The sequence below is a fragment of the Ixodes scapularis genome, unplaced genomic scaffold, assembly GCF_016920785.2.
Source record: "Ixodes scapularis isolate PalLabHiFi unplaced genomic scaffold, ASM1692078v2 PGA_scaffold11__112_contigs__length_91849675, whole genome shotgun sequence".
In the NCBI taxonomy this organism is placed as follows: Eukaryota; Metazoa; Arthropoda; class Arachnida; order Ixodida; family Ixodidae; genus Ixodes; species Ixodes scapularis.
Window position 1 is genome coordinate 27,512,257 of NW_024609837.1, and position 23,356 is coordinate 27,535,612.

The 23,356-nt window shown below is 41.9% G+C and overlaps 1 protein-coding gene across 1 annotated transcript; it reads left to right on the plus strand.

Moving 5' to 3' along the window:
• Window positions 1–1,527: 1,527 nt before the first annotated feature.
• LOC120836577 lies at window positions 1,528–11,949 on the plus strand. Its single transcript, XM_042288863.1, has 5 exons — window positions 1,528–1,644; window positions 5,114–5,277; window positions 10,520–10,608; window positions 10,701–10,769; window positions 11,831–11,949. The coding sequence occupies exons 1-5, from the start codon at window positions 1,540–1,542 to the stop codon at window positions 11,947–11,949; spliced, it is 546 nt and encodes a 181-aa protein (XP_042144797.1). The 5' UTR covers window positions 1,528–1,539.
• Window positions 11,950–23,356: the final 11,407 nt, after the last annotated feature.

Genomic DNA, 23,356 nt, shown 5'->3' on the forward strand with positions numbered 1-23,356 from the left:
ACGTGCGGGTGATTTCCTTTTTTGCCATACAATATTGTTACAGGTGTATGGCACTAGTTCCTTCCAAATGTGCTGTTGAAATTCAGAAAGCGAATTAAGTGAGCAATTTAAGCAGTACATAAAACAACAACAGAAAAAGTACCAGGTATAAAATATGCGGCATGTGCCTTTAAGTAAAGAAACACGCGCGTGTTCAGTTAAACGGGAAACTTCCGTTAAAGATTTGGCTTTTTTAATACGAAGAGTTTACTGATGTATAAAAATAACAGAATCACGCACAAATTTCTATTTAGGAGGCGTTCAGTGTACGGGGTGCAGTGATGGAACTACTGCGTCATTTGAGCCATAAATGAAATTCAGCTACACCTTGCGCCAAAATGCCATTTTTGCTAAAAATTACGGCGCCGAGACTTGCGCAAACAAATAAAACCTATATAATTAATGCTCAATTTTAATATTCAGAGAAGTAGAAGGGGAAAAAATAGTACAAATATGTACAGCGCGTCTCTCCCCACCGTATATTTTGCTTCACCTTAAACACGAGTGCAGACGAAGGCTCCGCGAAACACAACCACCAAGACAAACACACTAAAAGCACAAATCACGGTGCATTCACTGCGCTTGCGCTTTGTTTGTTTAGCCGATGAAAGAGGACGCACAGAAAGGTGACTAATGCCCTGATGTTGCACTTTCGACGCTGTTTGATGGGTCCCATTGGCTCGTGCACGTGTCAGCTGCGCTTTAACTTAAGAAACAAACAAAAACAAGTTGCTGGTCATCCGCGCTGTTCCAACACCTACAGGGTGAAACAAGGAGACGCTCGACCGGAAAATTTGGTTTCTTAACCTATCGCTCTACGACTTTGTGCAGCGTTGCCCACAGATGGTGCATAGATGGCGGTGTCGTCATTTTTTGGCTGGTGGACACGATTCTGGGGATCCTTGCCCTTAACAGCTCCGCTGTAAACACAAACATTTACGAGAGTACATGACTGATGTGCGACCTCTATGTGCAATGTAATCAACCTTGACTTCTGATATCTCGATTTCATAGAGCGAAACTTTGCGGGAGGTTGATCTAAAAAAATTGTCACTAATGTGTTGATTACACTGAACAATTTATCGAGGAAGGAGATTCGTAAGTTTCGGCAAACTTACCACTTTACGTATCAGACGTATACATTTTGAAACAAGACGCAATGTCAAGCAAGTAATAATTTTATTCCTCATGTAACATCTCAACTGAGTAAAAATAAATTTATAGTGAAGAAGCGCGCTGCTAAACTCATCCACGCCACCAGGATCGCATTCAGCTAGACGCTAGATATGAATGGTTCATAATTACACAATTTGAAATTAATAAATGTCCTCAATTCCGCGGACGAATGTATCCAACTACAGAAAAACAGGGCAATTCTGTTTTACATCGCTCCGAAATTGCCATACCCCCGTTCTTTTGTCGTGTAATTTTTTTGTTTATTCCAGCATCTGAATTCTGCAGCAAACCAGCGCCATCAAAGCAACTGTCTTTGTTACCAAGATGACATTGTGGCTATTATTGTTATTTTTATGTACGGCTGTTGCGGCGACGACGAACCCTCCGTGGAAGAACCCAGAGTACGAGACAATGCAAAACATCACAAACGTGAGATCCCCTTGAAATGTTAAATATGAATTGATATATATTCGAAAGCATTTAAGTGGAGGGAGAGCAATTTTAGATTATAACAGGTCTGGTAAAATGATAAATGAGTGATTCCGATCCTTTTATATATATTTTTATAAGCTTCGGCATTTCGGAGGAGAAAGTTTCGACCCCGAAGGAGCGAAGGAGCCAGGGGCTGGTGTTTGGTCTGCTGCTGCGGATGACTGCCTCAACGAGGCGGGTTCACAGGATCATAGCGGCGCCGATGTTCAATGAAGGAGATGAGTATGGCTCCGCACCTCCACCATACTGTTAGGGTGGTGCTGTTGGCAGCAGAAAGGACAGGACAGTACACGATGATCGAACAAGCATACGATTTATGGAGGCCGAGCCGGCCCGTGGGGCCTGGCGCGAGATGGTCGTGCGCGCCACTGCCCCATCGTCGTCTTCACCTTCCTAACAATATATATATATATATATATATATATATATATATATATATATATATATATATATATATATATATATATAAATAGTAGCTATATATAACTAGCATACTATCTGAAAAGTATATGATAATGACTAAATTATTTCATGAAATACAGGCCTCAAAATTTCGCGATTTGACGTTCAAGCAGGAATGTTTGGCAATTAAAAAAAAAAAAACGAAATATATCATAATTAAATATATTTACTATATATTTCAAGCAAGCTGTTTCCATAGTTTGTTTCTAAGAAGTATGAGAATTCTCCTAATTTTATCGTTTTAGTTATTGACTTTCAAACGTGCCCTTCCATCAGTGCGCATTAATGCATCTGTCTACCTCTTCATGCCTTACAAGATTCCCTGTCTCCAATTTCTTTTTTTGCGGTCAAAACTAAGTTTGGATTTGTTTGTATCAGACACTAGACAATGGCATATAAAAAACATCAGTTGATTTAAAAATGTCTAACAGCCATCCTTTGGTCGATCTTATCTGAAATCACCCCGTAGTGCTTTGACAGCCTCAAGGGTGTCCGTGAAAATGGTAACGTTGGTCACCTTGTAGGTTGTGGGTTCTACAGCTGTCCTTATTCCCAGAAGGATTGCCTACAACTCAAGCTCCATAGTGGAAATATTGTCAGTTGTAGAAAGGCACTGCGTGCGTTTCGTTCCGAAAGTGTCCGTTTTAGCTAGAGTCAGTTGGCCGCCGGCCTCCTGGCATGCATGCTCCGTTCACGTGGATCTTGCCTCCTTGAGGGCATGTGTGTTCCCAATTTTGGTGAGCGTCCCCATCTATGCTTTAAAATTAAATGGATGAAGACGAGCTTTCATTGCCTTAATACAACGACACATCAAAGTAATAGCAGCTTTAACAGCTTAACCATTCGTAGTCTGAGGATAAGCGACACTACAAGAGCGTTTCAACACAACAGCGATTTTTCGATCTGTCCTTAATACTGCAGGTCAGTGGCGCTCAAAAAAGGGCGATACCCGACTTTGGTTGGTGAAAAGTATAACAGTAGAGACTTTTAGCAGGTCGTTTTTTCGCCCCAGTAACGACGATCGATAACGATAGGATGCATGCCCAAGGCCGCCGGAGGGGAGAGGAGGTATCGTATTCGGGGCGAAAACCCGATCTGCTAAAACTATCTAGTCATGCGAACGCAGCACGCCAGAAAGCACAAAACTATACTTTGTTTCAGCTTTGGTCCGAGCGCAGCCGATGTTATGAGCCGAAGGGCCAATCAAACAGCGAAAGAGGCACAGCGTCATGGCTTGCACTCTGCAGCTGATAAGACCAACCGGTATTCGCCGTCTCTCTGTGCGTGCTCCTCCGCCGGCTCGTCCTATCAAGTGCAGAGAGCACGCCATGACGTTCCAATTTTTACGCTGTTTGATTGGCCCTTCGGCTCATAACATCGGCCGCGCTCGGACCGAAGCTGAAACGAAGTATAGCGAAGTAATATCCCTCCCCCCCTGAGGAATCTTGCCGACGTATTTCATCTGCTGTCGACGCTGGAAATTATGGTTTGACAAAGTGAAGGAGCTGGTTATTTGTCAGCCTTATACAAATGGTATTCGGCTTTTATCACCCAATAGTATCGAGCAACGGAGATCAAATTGAAAAGTAGACGTAGTGTTGTGATTTCTTTTTATCACGAAGTAAGGCTATTTTTTTCTTTCAACCTGACAACAATATTTCCGAGTATTATATTAATCTGATTAACTCGAAAATAGGTAATTTCACGAAAAATATCTCATGACAGAAGTTTCAAATATTATTTAAGATTAGTTTCAAGCTTATTAAATGCCTAGCATTTATTGCCAGGTTAGGGATTTCATGTCTGTGGATGTAGCTTCGATGACGTCACTTCAGAGGCGCCCTGAATGCACAGTATTTAGGGTCTTCTGTGACACCACGGGAAACCATGACGCCACATGGAAGCGTGACGTCAAATGACACCGTAACGTCGCGTGACACTGACGTGGCGTAACATCATGACGTCACGGCGACGTTACGTTACACCATGACGTAACTAACACTGCAACGTTGTCGTGTCACTCGATGACATGTCACGCCTTGCCAGATGATACCATGACGCGGCATCGTGACATCACGTCACGCAACACCATAGGGTAACATGCCGTGGTTACGTTGACACTACGTCAAGTGACACCGAGACACCACGACACGTGGCACCAACGTTAGGTGAAACGATGACATCACGTCGTATCGTCACGTGACATCATTATGTCACTTGACACCATGACTTTACGTGATGTCACAGCGTCACGCGACACTGTGTCGGCTTTATCCGGGTGTTCCCGTGAAGACTCAAAAATTCGTAAAAATAGGGCGGTAGAGAAAATAAAATTCCTTTCAGGAACAAACTTCCAGCCACGACGGACGACAAGGATTGCAGAAACCTTGAACATGCTAATTAGCAAACTAAGCACCTAATATTTACTAATTAACTTGTTTTAATACACCCAGTATTGCCACGAATCCGTCGGAATGTGCCGTTCAGTTGACTCCTTAATTTACCGCAAAGGGACGAGTGCGAACAGACCGTCTTACATTACACACATTTTGAAGTCTTTGGGCAATGCCAAAGAGACTGCCAAGTTTTGTATTCTAGGAATGATTTGATTTAAATAATAAAATTAACTTCCGTGTAAATGAAATTATATCTTTTCAACCTCATTTTTTGTCTTTCCACCCTGCTTTAAAACTACTAACCCACAATATTAAGAACATGCACAATAACACAGGGTATATTTTTTTGTATTCTGCCTATTCTTCAGAGCGGTCACTGTAATTAATTGCTCGATAGTTGTTAACCGTACCTGACAATACTTCATCACAATCGTCCAACGTGTTTATTTACATTCTAGAGAATATGCGGAAAATATCACTGCATGCTTATGACAGGTAACTCGGTAGTCATTTAAAATATATAACTCGTACTTTCTTAATATTTACAGGTTATAGGAAATGGGTACACGACCTACCTTGTCTATGAAGGGACATTTGATCAAGATGTTTTGATTCAAAATAATGTTTTTTGCCTCATAATGCGGGTGGCTGATTTTTTAGGAGGGCTCACAGTTGCATATAGAAGATACAAGGAGCAAGTCGGGGAAAGACAGTACGTTTTTATAATATGATTTCACTTCATATAATATCAACTCCTTTGCTTATTTACCATACCTCAGCTGTAAACTCTTCCTATTGTCCACAAAGTCAATTTGAACTTGTGAAATTTCTCAGAATTCTCAAAGCAGGCGTTTCCTCTTGATGCTGATACAATATTTCGACGTTATACATGGCAAACCAACCACGCTAAAAAAATTAGACTGGTTGTAGTCTTGACCTTATAGATACAACATCACCACGTGTCTATGTAACTAAGTCTTAATTCTTTTTTCACATTAACAACCTGCCTTGTTAATTAAAATATCTATATTTAGAAATGTATATGCGAAGACAGAAGCGGATGCTGCCAGTTTGTGCAAGTAGCAGCTCCACATCGAGCCGGAACTGAGAGTCGCCAAGTCCGAACTCCGTTTTTGTTTTGAGACACTGTTTACGTAGTTCTTTTTACTTTAAGTTCGACCGCTGCCGAAGGTATGCGACCCGATGAAGTTAATCAAACAGCGCCCAAAGCGCATCGCCACATTGCCCGTTGTTTTTGTACGTCTGCTGTCACATGCTAAGCCAGTCGCGCCAGTGAATGCGCCACTATCCTGCGTTGCTTTTTCTGTGCGTCGTTCGTTTAACGGAGGGGTGCACAACTAAAAAATTAGGCGGGCCAAAGTTTACACTGCTACCCAATAGATGGCGCCAGTGTGTCCTCTCGTTGTAAGAGGTTTTAAGGAACCCAGTTTTAAGAGGTCGCAAGAGTGTGAACGGGCCTTCAATGTTTGGCTTAACAACAGAAAACGCTTTACAGTGGCCGATCGTTAGGGAGCCCCTTTTTGTTCCGGCGTCTGTAAGCACTCTATTTTTTTTTTTTCTTTTTGCTTGCCACTTCAATTTTCGGATAGCGGCACGTAAGCAATCGCCTAATCCACATTTTTTTTCTTTCAAATTACATCCAGACACAGACCTTACAACCGCTCGATTTACGACTGCCAAAATGCGTGTCCCGCTTGGCGCACGTGCATGCATCATTTGTTTCACTTATGGCGAATTCGCGTGGTCATTTCCCGGCAAAATATTTTGCCATATCTCCGCCAAGGGCGTTCGCGTGGTCAAAGGCTGGCTAGTGCGCGCCGTTGGGGTGGCACTTCTCAGGCGTGTGCTGGCAATTTCCCGGCACAATTTTTGCCCGAGCTCCAAGAGGTCAGGCAGCTTGTCTGCCAGACTGTATCCGGTATCGTCATATCCGAATCGGGAAAGGGAACCAAACGAAACAATGGTCGCCGATAGCGGGTTCGAGAAGGAAACGAAGCCATTGAGACAGACACCCCTCTGTGGTCTGAGAAAAGACAGCAAAAACAACGGAGATAAAGATAAAATATTTTAAAGGAAGCTTCCGCAAGATCAGTTTCCTATGGGACACAGCGTGTTATTACACCGCTGTGAAAAAAATGTATTGATAGTGCTGCAGCTCGACACTTGAACGCGCATTACTATTTTAAAAGGCTGGGTCAAATCAAAATGCTAAGGATTCCAGCAAAAAGGTAATAACAAGAAACTGGAATATAAAATGGCGACGCTGGTGAGCCTTCTGGGATCCTTGTAAGATGGCAACAGTTCTTCAAGAATCTAAACAAAATATATTATAATTTGTTTACCCACATCTCAGAGTCCGAATATATGTTGCTGATGCCTACAGCGTGCCTATTATATCATAAAATAATCGAGGAAGAAGTTAACGAAGTTCACGCGCGACCCAGGCAGACGAAAACGCCAGTTGCAGGCGCTTTGTGTTCGGGCGGAGAGGGTCACGTGGTGCGCCGCTGGCGCGGTTTTCGTTGCCTGTGCCGCCGGCGTGAGCTCGCCGGCGATTGACCACCCGAATTCGCCATTGAAATTGTCTGTTTCGAGAAAGCATTGGACGCAGCTCAACCCAGAGCACGGCCCTGTCTAGAGAGAACACATAGGGCAAACATTCTCAAGAGCCACTTGCTGCGTGGAGCGTCTATGGTAGAAGGAGCCACAGACACTGGGATTTCTGCGAGGCTCTTGACGTGTTCTCCTGAGTTGAAGGCGTGCACATATGTACGCGCGGATAACGCAGTGACGTAGCGTGTAATTGTAGATTTGATTGGACTAGCTAATTTTCAGCCTTAGTGTCATTCACGTGCAAAGGGGATTACATAAGATTGTATTCTGTATGATACTCATTGTATATATTGTATAGTCAGAAATTTCATTGTAAATATTGTTAGAAGATATCGCACTAACTCTTAGTACATTTCTAAACATTTGAAGCGGGGAGGTTTTAAGAAAGTACGGTAGTTTTTTTTTTGTTTGTTTTACTGAAACTTTTCATTTTTGACCAACATGATTATCATCACCACTTTCGTCGTCATCATTATCATCATCATCATCATCATCACAAATTTCGGGGGCCCTGCTCAGCATTAGCACAGGGGCCCCGAAAACTCTTATTCCGGGCCTGCACACGCCACAAGCCGGCGGTGGCCCCTCTCGTGAACTTGAAGAGGGGCTTTAAGGAAACCAGAGACGGCATGGACCGCAGAGTACACTCAATTATCGCCTGTTTTTTTCCTGGTACACTTTTATTTTCGGAGGAACTGATCTGGTGGCTGACGCAGCAGTCCCCCAGGCTGTTGATGCACTGTGCTTCCAAGATTTCGCGAGTCGTCTTGTCTCGAGAGTGTCCAATTATTGTTGTGCCTTTAAGGGGGACTGCTGCGCCAGCCACCCATCAGTGACTCTACTACAAACCGAAACCTTGTTTTTAGATCGAACTATGGGGCCAAGACATTGTAGTTAAATGGTGTTGTGTCGCGTGTGACACGCACTGCGTTCCCTGCGTGTCTTCCAGAACGTCCTCTTCTTCTCCCTTTTGTGTATAAATTCAGTTGCGAGCACGGTGGTTGCGAGTCAGCGCTTGTGTGTCGTGCAGGTTCATTTTCTCTGTCTTCGTCTTTGTGTCCGCTGTTCTGTTCATCATGTCATCATAGCAACTCGCCCAACTTACAACTCTTCTGCAATCAAAAAATAATCGCGTCTCTGGCAATGGGCGAAAATGCCGGCGTGGAAGGTGCACTTCGCAGCGCTATAACTATGAAGGAAACAAAATGAAGCAAACAGTTTTTCATGAATAAATACAGAAGTGTGGTGAAGAACTATCACAATAAACTTAAGAAAAATAAAAGATTTGTTTTTAATTGCCCCTCGGAATTTACGTAACTTTGTAATTTAGAACAAGTCTTGCGCGACATAAAAAAATTCAATCTTTGAGGTAAATGAATTCTGTTTATATCCCTCAAAACAACGTTATCATAAGTATATATGACATACATTTTCATGTTGTTGCTATCAAACTTTTTAATATCGCAGCTAAGAAATCTAGCGACAAAACGTCAAAGGTGTCATGTTTGCGTATTTTTAACTCGAGATATGTGGCCTCGAAAATGCTGTAGATATTTCACTCAATATAGTTCTCATGACGTATGATAAGGTAAAAATATTTGAGATTTCTAATTATTGCAGTTTGCTTAGTACGTGTCAACAAACATGACATCAACGAAAACTTCACAAGTCTAATATGCCGTTTTGGTGCACGTGCTGAAACATTTTTTTTTTTCAATTTTATGTATTTGTAAAATCTATTAAAAAAAAAACGTCCGGGCTTGCGTGCATGATGTTATCTGAACGCAGCCATATGAACTTTAGAATAGAAACTCACATCACTCTCATTGAATATTGTTGAAGTTAACAATGAATAAAACTAAAAGAAGACAAAAGCGAGTGCAGTAATAGGGAAAACGTCGATCAAATCTAAAGGAAAGTGTAAGGATGGAATTGTTTTGTTGTTTTTGATAGGAAGAACAGAGCCAACTGCGACCTTCCCGTTTGTGCTTCATCAGATGTTGATTTAAAAGAAGTCGCGCGTCACCAGAACGTGTCAACAAACATGACATAGTACGTGTCAACAAACATGACATCAACGAAAACTTCAAAAGTCTAATATGCCGTTTTGGTGCACGTGCTTAAACATTTTTTTTTTCAGTTTTATGTTTTTGTAAAATCTATTAAAAAAAAACGTCCGGGCTTGCGTGCATGATCTTATCTGAACGCAGCCATATGAACTTTAGAATAGAAACTCACATCACTCTCATTGAATATTGTTGCAGTTAACAATGAATAAAACTAAAAGAAGACAAAAGCGAGTGCAGTAATAGGGAAAACGTCGATCAAATCTAAAGGAAAGTGTAAGGATGGAATTGTTTTGTTGTTTTTGATAGGAAGAACAGAGCCAACTGCGACCTTCCCGTTTGTGCTTCATCAGATGTTGATTTAAAAGAAGTCGCGCGTCACCAGAACGTGTCAACAAACATGACATAGTACGTGTCAACAAACATGACATCAACGAAAACTTCAAAAGTCTAATATGCCGTTTTGGTGCACGTGCTTAAACATTTTTTTTTTTTCAGTTTTATGTTTTTGTAAAATCTATTAAAAAAAACGTCCGGGCTTGCGTGCATGATCTTATCTGAACGCAGCCATATGAACTTTAGAATAGAAACGCACATCACTCTCATTGGATATTGTTGCAGTTAACAATGAATAAAACTAAAAGAAGACAAAAGCGAGTGCAGTAATAGGGAAAACGTCGATCAAATCTAAAGGAAACTGTAAGGATGGAATTGTTTTGTTGTTTTTGATAGGAAGAACAGAGCCAACTGCGACCTTCCCGTTTGTGCTTCATCAGATGTTAATTTAAAAGAAGTCGCGCGTCACCAGAACGCGTTAGTTTATTTTTTGTTCTTGAAATTTCTCACTAAACTGTTGCCAGATTTCTAAATATCCGTCACCAGAAGAAAAAAAAATGTAGAAACTAAACATTCCACTTCAAATTGAACATATAATACATTCTGTGATGAGATGAGTGTAACCATACGAAACAGATTTGCGAGGAAGCCGTCATACGGCCGCAAAAGTTAAGCTTACGTCCCACTAAGATTGGGTGGGACGGAACATTGCCTGCTAAATTTATCCAAATTAATGATTTATAATTTTAGATATATTGATAAATAATTCATTTTAGGGAGGGTAATGTACTCATTCTTCCGCTGCACATTCTGACTTCGAAATTTATCTTTTGAACAAAGATATGTAATTCTATAATACTGCATGAGACACATGCAACAGTTTTGACCTGAAGAGAGTGATATATCCTTAACTTTCAGAAAGGAAATGGATTTATATCTCGAGCCACAAAAAGACCAGGAATATAACGTAGACAATTATATGAATGTTGAGGATGAAGACTTCGAAGGTAGATATCGCCCTTGGCTGAATTTTCGCACGTACTAGAGCCTACCAACACAATCGAATAATACAATGACGTTTATACTGTTTCTTTTTTAGAAGTAGCGCAGATGTACCTCGTATACACTGATTACTCATCATGCGCGTTGTTCTACTATGACGGAGAAGGTGAGCAATTTTTACGTATGCAGTTTGACATCCGTTTCTGTCTTGACGTTGCTACTTAATGTATGAATAGTTGCCAAAGGGAACGCCGGCGACATAATTTTGGAGTCTTTGAGCGCCATTTTATTACAGCTAATTTTTTTTTCAAGAGTGGCTGTTACATGACGATGACCAGAAGGATTCCTCCCAAATAATTTTTAATTGTGGTTAAATATCGCGGAACTACGCTGCTTTTATACCCGACGTTGTGCAATTCGTTATCTACTTTTCTCGATCCATATAGTGATTCGACACATTTTGCTCTGTGGTACGTTCAAGAAACGCATAAATATAAAACAACTGCAGCCGAGGTATAAATTGCTAGTATGACAATTAGCATGTGCAGTGGTTTATTTGTATTGGTCATTCTCGTAACGAATGTTTCGAGTACCCGTAGCACGTTCAATATAACAGATGTCGTACAAAAAGAAAAGGGGGGCGACCGGTACAAAACTTAAGCCATATGCATGATGCTATACGTAATGACAACTTAAGGGCCGACGTACAACCTCGGTTTTTTGAAGGGAAGATAATAGGAAAGGGAAGATAACGCTCCCCTTTCCTAAGCTGCGAGGGAAGCCCGGGGGGGGGGGGGGGGGGCAATGTCAAGCGTGGAGATAATACAGTAAAGTAGGAGGAAGGCAAAAGTGGAAACCGCGAAGTGTGTGTCGTCAAGAAATACATTAATTAATCACCCTTCCTGCTTGGTGATTTTTTTTTTGGCGTTTTGTCAGCTAATGCCGCTAATTCACTGGGACCGTGTGTTAAGAAGAAGTAAGCGATTATAGATGTAGGTAGAAGAGTAAAATGCCAGCACACGGAAATCTTGCAATCAAATTATATTGCCAAAAACCGTCTAAGCAACGTGTGTCATATATGGTATGGCTCAAAAAGCCACCATTAGTTCAAATCGCCGCTGTTTTTATAACCTATGCAGTCAAACGGCTTACCTCTGATTTTCAAGTTCTTCGTGCGAGGTCTCCAGCACTCTATTTAACAAGTTGATGCGGTTTTTTTTTTTTCAGACGAGTACGAGCTCTGGTTATACGAAAAACCAGATGGCATCGCAAGCGCTTGTGAACTTCTCCTTGCAATGTTGTCGGACAAAACACGGAATGTGCACTACACGAACGACTGCAGCTAAGACAGACTGCGGTTAGATGAAAATTGCAGAAAGTTTCCAACATGTATCAAAGTGAATATAAATGCAGAATTCACACAAGTACTTCATTGCCAGCCCAGAAAGAAGCAAAGTGTGTATGTGTGTGTGGGATTGTGTGTTTTTGTTTGCGTTCGTGCTTTTCGCTGAAAATTCCTGTGAGCTTAAAGTTCGCTTATTCTGAGAGTGAAGGAGCGTTTTTTGAATATACAAAAAGCGTTCCGGAAACCAACCAATCAAGTTTTAAGAAGTTCATGATAGAACTCTACATTTTTTACTTTATTTCAAAAATAAATTAGGAAATGACAAAGTAAAACATTATTATAACATTCTACACTATTACTTATCTCATTATAAATAAAATGTCGTGGCGGTGCGTGGAGAAAGCTATGTTTCTGATAAAATGTAGAGATAATATTATGCAAATCAATGAATTTAAATCCTCTTATTTGAAAGATTATGACACGTTTAGAACTAAATGACTCTGATGCAACTTATGCAACGAGAAACAGTGCGAATCCGAGCTTTTATTGTGAAAATATCTCGCAAGTATTTTCTAAAGGGACATTGAAATGATTTCGAAACTACGTCCTCCTTAGTTTTAATCCTCGCCTCAAAAGCGAAAGAGAAATCACGTGATTGTGACGTGCTTGGACAACGGGTGCGACGACTCCAAGCTTTCACCGTCCTTCCTTAAGCATACCATGGAACTTATCATTCGCAGGTGATGATACGTGCACTCACGGCACTCACTGGCCAAAAGACGTGATTCGTCTGTGGATTGATTGCTGACAAGCGAATGCGTCCGAGTGACACAGTGCTCGTGTCCAATGCGTGAGCTGGGCTCGGCTGACATGCTTGGGCGCCGCGGAGGCATCACAGTGAAAAGGTAGAGAGCTTTTAAAAGAAAGGAGGTACAAAATAGTCCGCTATATTTTGAAATTTTTGTACCGAAAAACAGGTTTTTTACTTTTACCCTCTTTCTTTTGGTCAATTAAACAATATCCGATTAGTAAAAGCTCAGTATAGAATCATTTATATCAGCTGAACATTAACTTCATAGTCCTTTTAAGGAGCACACAAAAAAAAAAAAACGAGCAAATTAGTCTTTAGTTGTTTATACAGCAGGAGTTTAGTCTGCCAGAACATGGTAACATTGTTACCCGCTGTAGATAAGCAATTTAGCCAGTGCAGTACGACTGCTAGCCTCGTGTTTTTAGCGTGCACCGCGCAGTAGTGGTACACGACCGCACGCCGGTACAATGCTCATCCAGATCGAAACGGGCAGGCGTGGGGATTGAACCCAGGATCCCTAAAATCTGCAGCGTGAGCTTTCGCTCCACGTGCTCCGAGCTGGTGTGCGCTAGCCCACTCGGCCACCGATCCTTTTTTTCTCTCTCTTTATTGTCAGCCACCAATCCCCCCCCCCCCCCCTTTTTTTTTTTAAGAACAACAGAAATAATGGTACCTGTGTGCCGACGACCAGAGATCCAAGACGAGGAATTGGGACAGAGACGTTTTGAAAAGGAGCTGGTGGCTCAGACGAGATCGACACGCCAGATTAAACTGCTTTGTTGCTTTTGTATATTGTAAATAAATGTTTGCTTTAACGTAACCAACGACGACTACCAGGAGTTCCTACATTTGCTGCCGAACCCGGAATGTAACGACTCAACGAAGGGAATCTAGTAGACCACAGCAATACTTATCGAACGACAGAAGAAAGCAACATTCCATCGAGACAAGACTGCAAGATCATGGACGTCCTCAAGAAAAAACGGAACACTCTGCGAGTGCAAGTAACGAAACTCCTCAACGAGGCAGAGGATTTACTTCAGCTCACCATGGTGGTCATCGATGATCTAGAGTAAAAAATATAAAATAGCGCAACAGAAAGACAAAGACAAGAAGTATACAGGACAGGTCTTTGTCTTTCTGTTGCGCTATTTTATGTTTTACTAAGATGAACCAACTAGCCCAACAACGTACCCTACTAAAAGATGATCTAGAGATTTTGATCGAGCGCCTAAGCCTCGCTCGGAATCAACTCAGCCACGTAGATGCCGCGATCGAGCCTTTGATTATTGAGATTGACGCAGAAACAGAGTTCATGCAAGAGACTATACCGACAAGATCATCACATGTTTCATGAAGCTCAAAAAAAAGGTGAAGGGCGTGGAGAACAGCCAACAAGCAAGCGGTTCCTTGAACGACGATCGAAGAGCAACACCGGTAAAACCAAAAATCAAGCTTCCAGAATTATAAATTATCAAGTTCAACTGCCGCCGGAAGAATCGGCAAGCATTTTGGGAGCAGTTGAAACTACCATCCATGACAACCCGGAGCTCGGAGCTGATTCCGTCGGAAAAATTGAATTACTTGAGATCGGCGCTGACCGGAAATGGATCAGCTGCCATACTGGGACTGCAGCTAACCGCTCAGTGCTACGCCGACGCGATCGACCTTCGATAGCAGCGGTTCGACAAGCAAGAGGCTCTGGGACACGCCTATATAAAAAAGTCTGATGGGCATCCAGAAGGTGCCACCACAGGGAAATGCCCAATCCCTGCGTCGCTCCGCGCTCTTTGCATTGTGATAAGTAGCAAACAACTTTTTGAATGTTGTGCATAGCTGTTTTGGAAGAAACATTATCTGTAAATGTTTCTTTCACCTCTAGCTAACCAGGCTCTAGTCACTGGCAAACATGCCTCCATGAAATAGCTCAATTCTTCTAATTAGTAAGACTATGTTTAGAGAAGCCTAAACTGACCGTTTTATTAATAAAAAAGTTATAGCGCCACATGATAGAATACGTCTAGACTCAATTTTATTTTTTTTACATATTTGACCGTTTTACCTACACCTAACCTCAAATTAATATGCTTTTTTTCCACGCAGTAGCAACTATTATGAACTATGTTTAGAAGGAAAATGTTATTTTTCGTTTTTATTGTTATTTTTGACAAAATTGCTTGAAATGGACTACTTGCCAAACAATGCAGTGCAGTATTCGAAATTCGTTTCAGTACTAAAATATTTTAAGTCCCATTTTTGTTTTATCCTGATTCCGCTCGCACTGTGATCCCAATTTGTGATTGCACTGTGATCACAATTTGTGAGCACCTGATTAATTTTTCTGATTTCTGTATCTTATATGAGATCCTACTGTTCTTCCTTTAAAGAAAATTTGAAGGCAATTTCGGATATTCGTTTTTTGGGCGATTGAACTGGGTTCCAAACACGTCTCAGGCCACGTTGCCCCAATTTCAGCCAAAACCGGCGCTTGTGTGCCGCGCAAATCAATTAAACAGTCGCGGTAATACTCGTACCGGGATCGACTGGGGCGATGCCCTGAGAGTTGCGGGAGAAGCCAGGAGAAGCGGAGTTCGCGTGACGTTGCGGCGCCTAGAAGCACGACGTCACAAGAGAGGCGTCAGCGATTGGTCGAAACGAGAGACGTGCCCCTCAGTCACGTTTTGGTTCGCGATTTTTAGAAATACTGTTCTAATTTCCCTTTGAATAACCATGAAAAGTATAAATCGGTCCGGAAATGATTACTAAGCCGTAAATGAAACAGCATAATTGTTTTTCTCTTTGCTACGCTGGGTACGAAACCGGCAACACACAACTATGGGCAAAAAAAATAAAAAAAAAAGAGCACTGCGCGGGAGAGGTTGAAGGTGTTTGGTTTTGGTTTCAGATTAAGTGTCGTGTTTACTTTGGAAACACGGTGCTCGAAGGATTGTGCTAAGTGGTAGTCATGCCAAATTTGTGTGCTGTAGATGGCTGTTCAAACGGCCGACTGAAGACCAGTATTCGTTCGGCCGACGCTAGTTTTCACGTGTGGGTTGCTGTTCGTGTTTTTTGGCGACGAAAAGGGAAGACGTCAGTCAGACTTTGGTGAAAATCAAAAATGGTGCTGTTTATTTTCTACTTCTTGGGGAGCGTCCCCCGCAGAGGAACTGGTTCCCAGAACGGGTCGCTACCGCTTTCCTCCCGCGGCATCTCCGCCGCGTCCCTGTCCTTGAGCAAAGCGCCGCTCTCGTCCTTTCCGCGCGCATGTTGCTCACTGCTTCGCTGCTCGGAGCCTACGGGCCGCTCGTAGCCAGCTGGGTAGTCTCCGTCGGGTGATGGCGGAAGACGCCACACAAGTGCTCCCGTTCCGTTGGTGTTAGGTCACTGAACGGAAGCCCGAACTCGCTCGCGAGAGCGGCATTGTCGTCCATGTTGACAGATCCGACAAAACGACCGCGCCACCGCGCTGCTATAACCCACCGTGGTAACCAGAGTCTCGATCTCCTAAATACTACTGAAACCGACTATTCACACTTCACGTCACTACCTACGTCACCTCTGTTTTCGGAGGCTCAGAAATGAGAATGGAGATTGTTCAGTTTCGGTTTCTTCAGTTTTTTTGTAGGCACAGAAATACGCGTCACAAATGTCTACCAAAAATTTGGCAGCGTGCTAGGTTCCCAAGAAGCCTAAAAACACCATATAAAAAGTTAAATAAAGTTGTCTTCATTGACTTTTTAAAAGGCCTCTGACACGCCGAAAAATTGCAGTGACCGCCAGCGCCATGTGACGTGACAATGTACCGCATGGTGTCGGGGCAGTCAGAAGGGAGGCATCACCCTACGTCACTAAAAGTGTTTTTTTTTTTTTTTTCTTTATTTGTTTCGCGGGTTTGCCGCGTAGGGGGCAGAGATAAAGGCGTGATGCCTGACAAAGCCTCTGCCCCCTAAAGTCCAGCAGCTCAAAGTAGTTACATAATAACAGATTCTGCAAAACATCATACAGGTAAAATAAAACAAGAGAAACAAGTCAAAGAAACAAGAAAAATAGACACTATATTCATTTGCTAAAAAAAAACTCTATAGACGAGTGTTGGTCGTAAGAAACCAAAAACAGTAACAACAAAAAACTAGAATACAATCTTGTGCTCCTCCGACATATCAGCATCACAAGCAAGTTCTCATGAAGGAATACAATGAAAACAAATCTTTGAAATTAGCTATATCTAGTGATTGCATTCTTGGTGAAATACACTATCCAAATGAGAATGCGATTTCACTGCCAACCAGAAAACTTCTACAATCCCTTTTAAAACCAGGTAACGTGTTGTTAAAGTTAATGTTGAAGTCCGTTCTATTTAGAGTTTTAGTTGTTTGAAAAATGAAAGTTTGTTGACCATAGTTGGTTCTTATGGCCGGCATCCTTCGCTTCGGATTTCTAATCGGATATGCACTAAGGCTGTTCACTGGTGTGGTGTAAAGTCGATTTTTATGTATCCACAGTAAAAGTTTGAAGTAATATATTTGATCTGCCTTAAGAATATTATATTTGATGAAGAGTGGTTGTGTTCTTAAATTTCTGGCATCCCCTTTATAATTTTCACACATTCGTAAGATTTTTTTTTGCAAAAGGATAATTTTATTATAATTCGCCGCCGTCGTCGTTCCCCAGACCAGAATACCATAACAAATTTTGGAGTAGAATAAGGAATAATACAATGTGTGTTTTAACCAGGTCGGTATCAAATTTTGTATTCTATAAATGCATCCTGTTACCCGGGATAAATCAGCCTTTAGTTTGTTTACATGGCAATTCCATGATAGATCCTCAGCAAACCAGACGCCCAAAAATTTTTGTTCTGCTACCTGCTCCAATGTTGTGCCTTCGTATATTACTTTAATGGAACTATAGTCTTGCTTATTTGCTGGTTTAAAAATGATATACTTAGTCTTTTTTGTATTTAATTGTAGACGATTTGTTTGCAACCATATTGATAATTTTGAAAGATATTCATTAGCCAACTTCTCGACGCACTTTTTCGTCGCACCAGCAAAGAATATATTTGTGTCGTCGGCATACATTATTAGTTCAGGGGAACCTGGTATTGTCGTAATGTCATTAATGTACACGAGAAATAACAGAGGGCCTAAAATAGAGCCTTGAGGAACACCATGTCGTATTTTCAATTTATTAGATGAATGGTCATTTATAGATACATATTGATAACGATCTGAAAGATACATTTTTATTAGTCTTAGTGCAACTCCTCGTACACCGTAGATTTCAAGTTTTTTCAATAGAATATTGTGCTGCACAGTATCAAACGCTTTTTGTAAGTCCAAAAAAACTCCAAGAGTCAATAATTTGTTTTCAATATTTTCAACAATTTTATCCTTTATATCAATTAGTGCTTGTTCCGCAGACCTATTTTTCTGAAAACCGTATTGAGCCTGCGTTATTGTTTGGTGCTTCTGAAAAAAACTCATTAGCCTGTCATTGATAATGCGCTCAAAAATGTTTGAAAATACTGGAAGAACCGAGATCGGCCTATAATTATTAATATTTGCCTCTCCTCCTCCCTTATACACAGGAATTACCTTGGCTATTTTTAATTCTTCGGGAAAATCACCAGACTCTAGCATCATATTTATTATATGGGACAAAATGGGACTTATAATGCCCGCGGTCTGTTTTATAGGTAAAGATTTTATTCCATCATCTCCAGCGGCCACATCATTTTTTAAGTTTCCAATTATTCTTTGCACTTCATTTGACGTAGTTGGAATTAGCATGATAGACTGCATCTGATTCATCGTGGACACACTGTTATCTGCGCTGACACTATTCCTCATGTACGTGCCTACGTCAATAAAATGCCGATTCATTTCGTCTGCCAGTTCTTTTCCAGATACATTTCTATTGTCTATTAATATTTCCTTCAAGCTATATCGTGTTGACCTTCTATTGGTTAAATCATTTACGGTGTCCCATACTTTTCGACTATCATTGTGATGATGCAGAAACTTATCTTGATAATAATCGCACTTCGCGCTCTTCAGATCGGTGTTCAGTTTGTTTCGAAACCGTTTGAATTCAGTTAAAAGAGAGAGATCCCGACTTATGATGAAAGCATGATACTTGCGGTTTTTTTCTTTTATTCTTTCATACAGGTCGCCAGATACCCACGGTTTTCTTATTTTCTTCCTTCTTTTTATCTCCCTCAGGGGAAATGCAGCATCATAATTCTGTCTAAATTTAGACTCAAAAATTTTATAGGCACGGTCCGTTTCACGTTCTTCGTAGACGTCATCCCAACTTTCTTGTTCTATAAGGCAGCGAAAAGTTTGTAGTGAGCCGTCATTTATTGGGCGGTGCCAAAACGTTTGTTTTTCTTTGTTGTGCTCCCCAGTTAAATGAGACCCAAAGCAGAAGATGGGAAAATGGTCACTAAGGTCGTATAATATAGCGCCAGCTGTAATTTGATTACTATCTAGGTTTGTAATGCAGACGTCAAGAGATGTAGCAGTGTCTGTAGTCACCCTGGTTGGCAGTGTTATCACATTGTCACAGGCGTACTGATGGATGATGTCGCGTAATTCTCTCGCATGACGGTCACCTGAAAGCGTGTCTATGTTCACATCTCCGAGAATAATGAATGACAGAGATAACGACCCGAGGATGCATAGTGCGTTTTCAAGAAATTGCATGAATTCAAACATATTGCCGGAGGGTGGTCTGTACAAGGCAGCAACTACAGTATTAGATGTTCTAATGAATAAGCTTTCGACATTTTCATCCATTCTTGTTAGGTCATTCATAACTTGAGACTGTAGGTTATTTTTTATAGACCAACACGCGGCTCTGACGTTACGCTCCTGCGGTGGCGCTGTTGTCGCCACGGCGCATGCGCACAAGCTTCACCTCATGCGAATCTGGTTTCTGCGCTTGCGTAGTGCCCACACCTGGTGTGGGCAAATGCGGGCTTGTTTGTAAACAGCGTGTCGGTCTATATAAATAGCTATGCCGCCGCCCCTTTTTTCATCTCTGCTCAGATGTTCGCATTTATAGCCCTGCAGGTACGGTGGTGTGTCTTCTTTAGATAACCAGGTTTCAGTGAGTACTATGGCTTCAAATTTCGCACTCAATGAGTGTAAAAATATTTCGAGGTCATCTACCTTATTTTTTATGCTTCTTGTATTTAAGTGTATAGATTTAAACTGTCCTTCACCTTTTCCATATTTTTTATTAAATGCCTGACAATCGTAATAGTTACAATCAGGTTTAGTGTCCTCCATTATAATGGCTTTGCGTGTATCCCGTGGGTGTAGTCATCTTATTTAGTTTGTTATTTTTTCAACGTCACCCAGGTTAGCAATCCTTAGAACATTTGCTTGCTCATCCTTTCTCGCGAAGACTTTCCCGCCCGAGGACCACACAAACTTCCAGCCAACCGTTTTTTTCTTGGCTACAGCCGCACCCAAAAGTTTTTTGTTTGAACTCGTCAGATGTTCGTTGACGTAAACAGGACTACTGTTCCCACCATAGTCAAGATTTTCAGTTGTCATTCTCTGCTTTTTGGCTTTTCGAAGAATTTTATCTCGCTTCGTGAGTTGCACGAAGCGAACAATTATGTTCTTTTCAGAGGGCTTGAAGGTCGGGACACGGTGACATATGTCAATATCCGAGTCAAGGATCGGCTCGTTCAGGAGACTCCCAATTCTTTTGACAACGTCACATGCATCACCTTCCTCTGGCACTCCTTTTATTTCAAGGTTATTACATCTTTGATATTGCTCAAGTTCTTCAATTTTTTCGTTTAGCCTTTGATTCTCGATTGTTAGTTCTTCGTTTTTTTCCGTCAGTTTCTGAACATCCTTTCGGAGCCCTTTCATTTCATTTCTGATTTCGTTGACTCCGTCACAAGTGTCGTTACAAAACTTCACACTGTCTTTTAGAGTTCTGAGTTCAGCTCTCAGTTCGCGTCTTAGATCTTCAATGGCTTTCGCAATGTCTTTCGTTTCCTTACTCATTATAGATCAGGAATTAAGAAAGCAACACCCCACGGAACTTCGTCACTCCCACAAAGACAGTTTCAATATACTAAGAGTTGTTGCTGTGTTCGGCAGCAGTGCACAGACGCTTTACTGAGTTTATACAAGAAATACGTGGTGCTCACCTGCAGAAATACAGATGATTAGGTGTTGCTTCGGTGCGCACTGCTGCCGAACTGAGGTCTGGGATGTTGGGCAGGCTTCTTTTGTAGACGTTGGCCGTCAGTGACGCGCTGATCTTGTCCCGTCCAGGCACGTGGTGTTGTCGGCGTTGAACGATGACGGGCGATGTTTGGCGAAAGGAATCCTCGCGTGCCAAGGATGCTGCAGAAATACAGATGATTAGGTGTTGCTTCGGTGCGCACTGCTGCCGAACTGAGGTCTGGGATGTTGGGCAGGCTTCTTTTGTAGACGTTGGCCGTCAGTGGCGCGCTGATCTTGTCCCGTCCAGGCACGTGGTGTTGTCGGCGTTGAACGATGACGGGCGATGTTTGGCGAAAGGAATCCTCGCGTGCCAAGGATGCTGCAGAAATACAGATGATTAGGTGTTGCTTCGGTGCGCACTGCTGCCGAAGTCACGTGAGTTTCACTCCTCGTGCTCTCCACGACCGTGCCGAAGACTTTTTTATTCCTGTTTTCTCCACGAGCGATCTTAGAAAGCGAAGTTTCAGTTCCACTAGCTTTTTATCGCTGCATCGTTGATTTGCGTGCTGTAAAAGTTGAGGACGAAGAGTCAGTGAATCGGCATGATGGAGGTCAATGATGAAAGCGTTGCGAGTACAAGCCAGTGTACGAGTGCATGCCGTCAGTCCGATGGTACTGAGATATACTGGGCACAAGAAAAGCTATCGAGTTTTGAAAAAAATTTTTTTTAGAACGCTCGCAGAAATTAGGATTGCTTGCGTACGACACGCCCGATCGCATTGCTGAAGGTTCAGACACCGAGGTCGTCGAATCATCGGATACTCTCCAGGCTGAAGATGCCTGCCATCTAGAGAATACGAACTGGTGAGTGTACTAAGTACAAGTGAACGTCGAGCATAAAGTACGTGTTTTGTCTAGAACATGAGTAGAACTTGTTTACTACTAGTTCACTGACTCCTCTTCTTCTACCCTTTCAGAAACATTAGGGGATGAAAAGCAAATAAAAGAAACCTTGTCTGCTTGGTTTGCTCGCGGAGGTGCGGAGAATAACAAAAATATACAAAACAATATTACACGTGGTCGCGGTAAGCACGAGGGGTGATACAACTCACGTGACTTCCGCGATACCTCCCTTCTGACCGCCCCGACACCTGCGGTACATTGTTACGTCACAGGGCACTGGCGGGCACTTTACATTAGGCTTCGCATTTCTATTTTTTATTAAAAAAACTACGCAGCTCTAAAGTGAAAAGATTTTTTTGGTGATGTCCTGATACGGCATTTAACGCCTAGCATAAAAAAAAAAAAAAAAACTTATTTTTTGGCATGTTAGAGGGTTTTGTTTTATGACCAGGACAGAGGAAAAAGAAGTGCTCTGTAGTGTCTGTTCCTCCTCTGTCCTTTTCTTAAAGGGGTATTCACACGAGGAAGACTCTCAGAGTCTTCCTCGTGTGAATACCCCATTCCGAGACATGCGCGCACCGCCACTACTTACGCCATCTATCGGCAGCCGTTGCGCCGCGGCCCGTAACTCAATGGACGAAACCGATCTTTTTTTATACCAAGAAAACTAATCGCTCAATCGCTTTGCACTTTTGTGTCACTTTTTACTACGTTGCCCTCAACTTGCACGAGAAATTTCCTGGTCATGGGTTTATATTAAGTACCGCCAAAATGCAACCAAACTTTAACTCATTGGTTCCTATGGCGAGCCGCAAAAAATCGTACGTCTTTTCAACATTTATTGCAAACCCCAAGAGAACCACACCATCAATTTAGTTGCACTTTGCTATACGTATAGCCAATATGTCTAGCTACGTGGACACATTTTTTATTTTCAGATTACTTAATATTAAAATGGTTCCACAGGACTTTAAATACAAAAAGAAAAGCCGCCGTCGGTGAGTGGACTCGAGGATTCAGTGACGTTGTTGCGTTCCTAAATACATACTTTAGCAACATATTACCGTAAAACAAAACGGCAATTACACTGAATATTTTCTTAAATTATAAGCACGGAGCCTGAATGCGTTTTTCTTTGTTCTCATCACGTAATTACCTCAAACAAATTCTACTCAAAGTGCTGAATAATTAAGGAGTCAAGAGGTTTTTTGGTCCAAACTAGCCTTTAAAAAATGTCCGAATTTTATTTCTCCAGCTATTGCACTTCAAGGATAGTATTAAAGATAAGAATGCCACAATGAGTGGGCGTGGTCCAGATATTTTGGCAAACGCGACATGAACAGTACCATTTATGCTGACATTTAGCGCGCTGTTAGTGCTAAATAATCAATCTAATATAGGTTTGCTAAGCGTACGCCGGAGAGCTTTTGAAGCGGCCCAATATTTCTTCAGTCTTCGCAGCCTCAGACGTCAAAATCAGGCAAAAAAGGGGCGTGTCT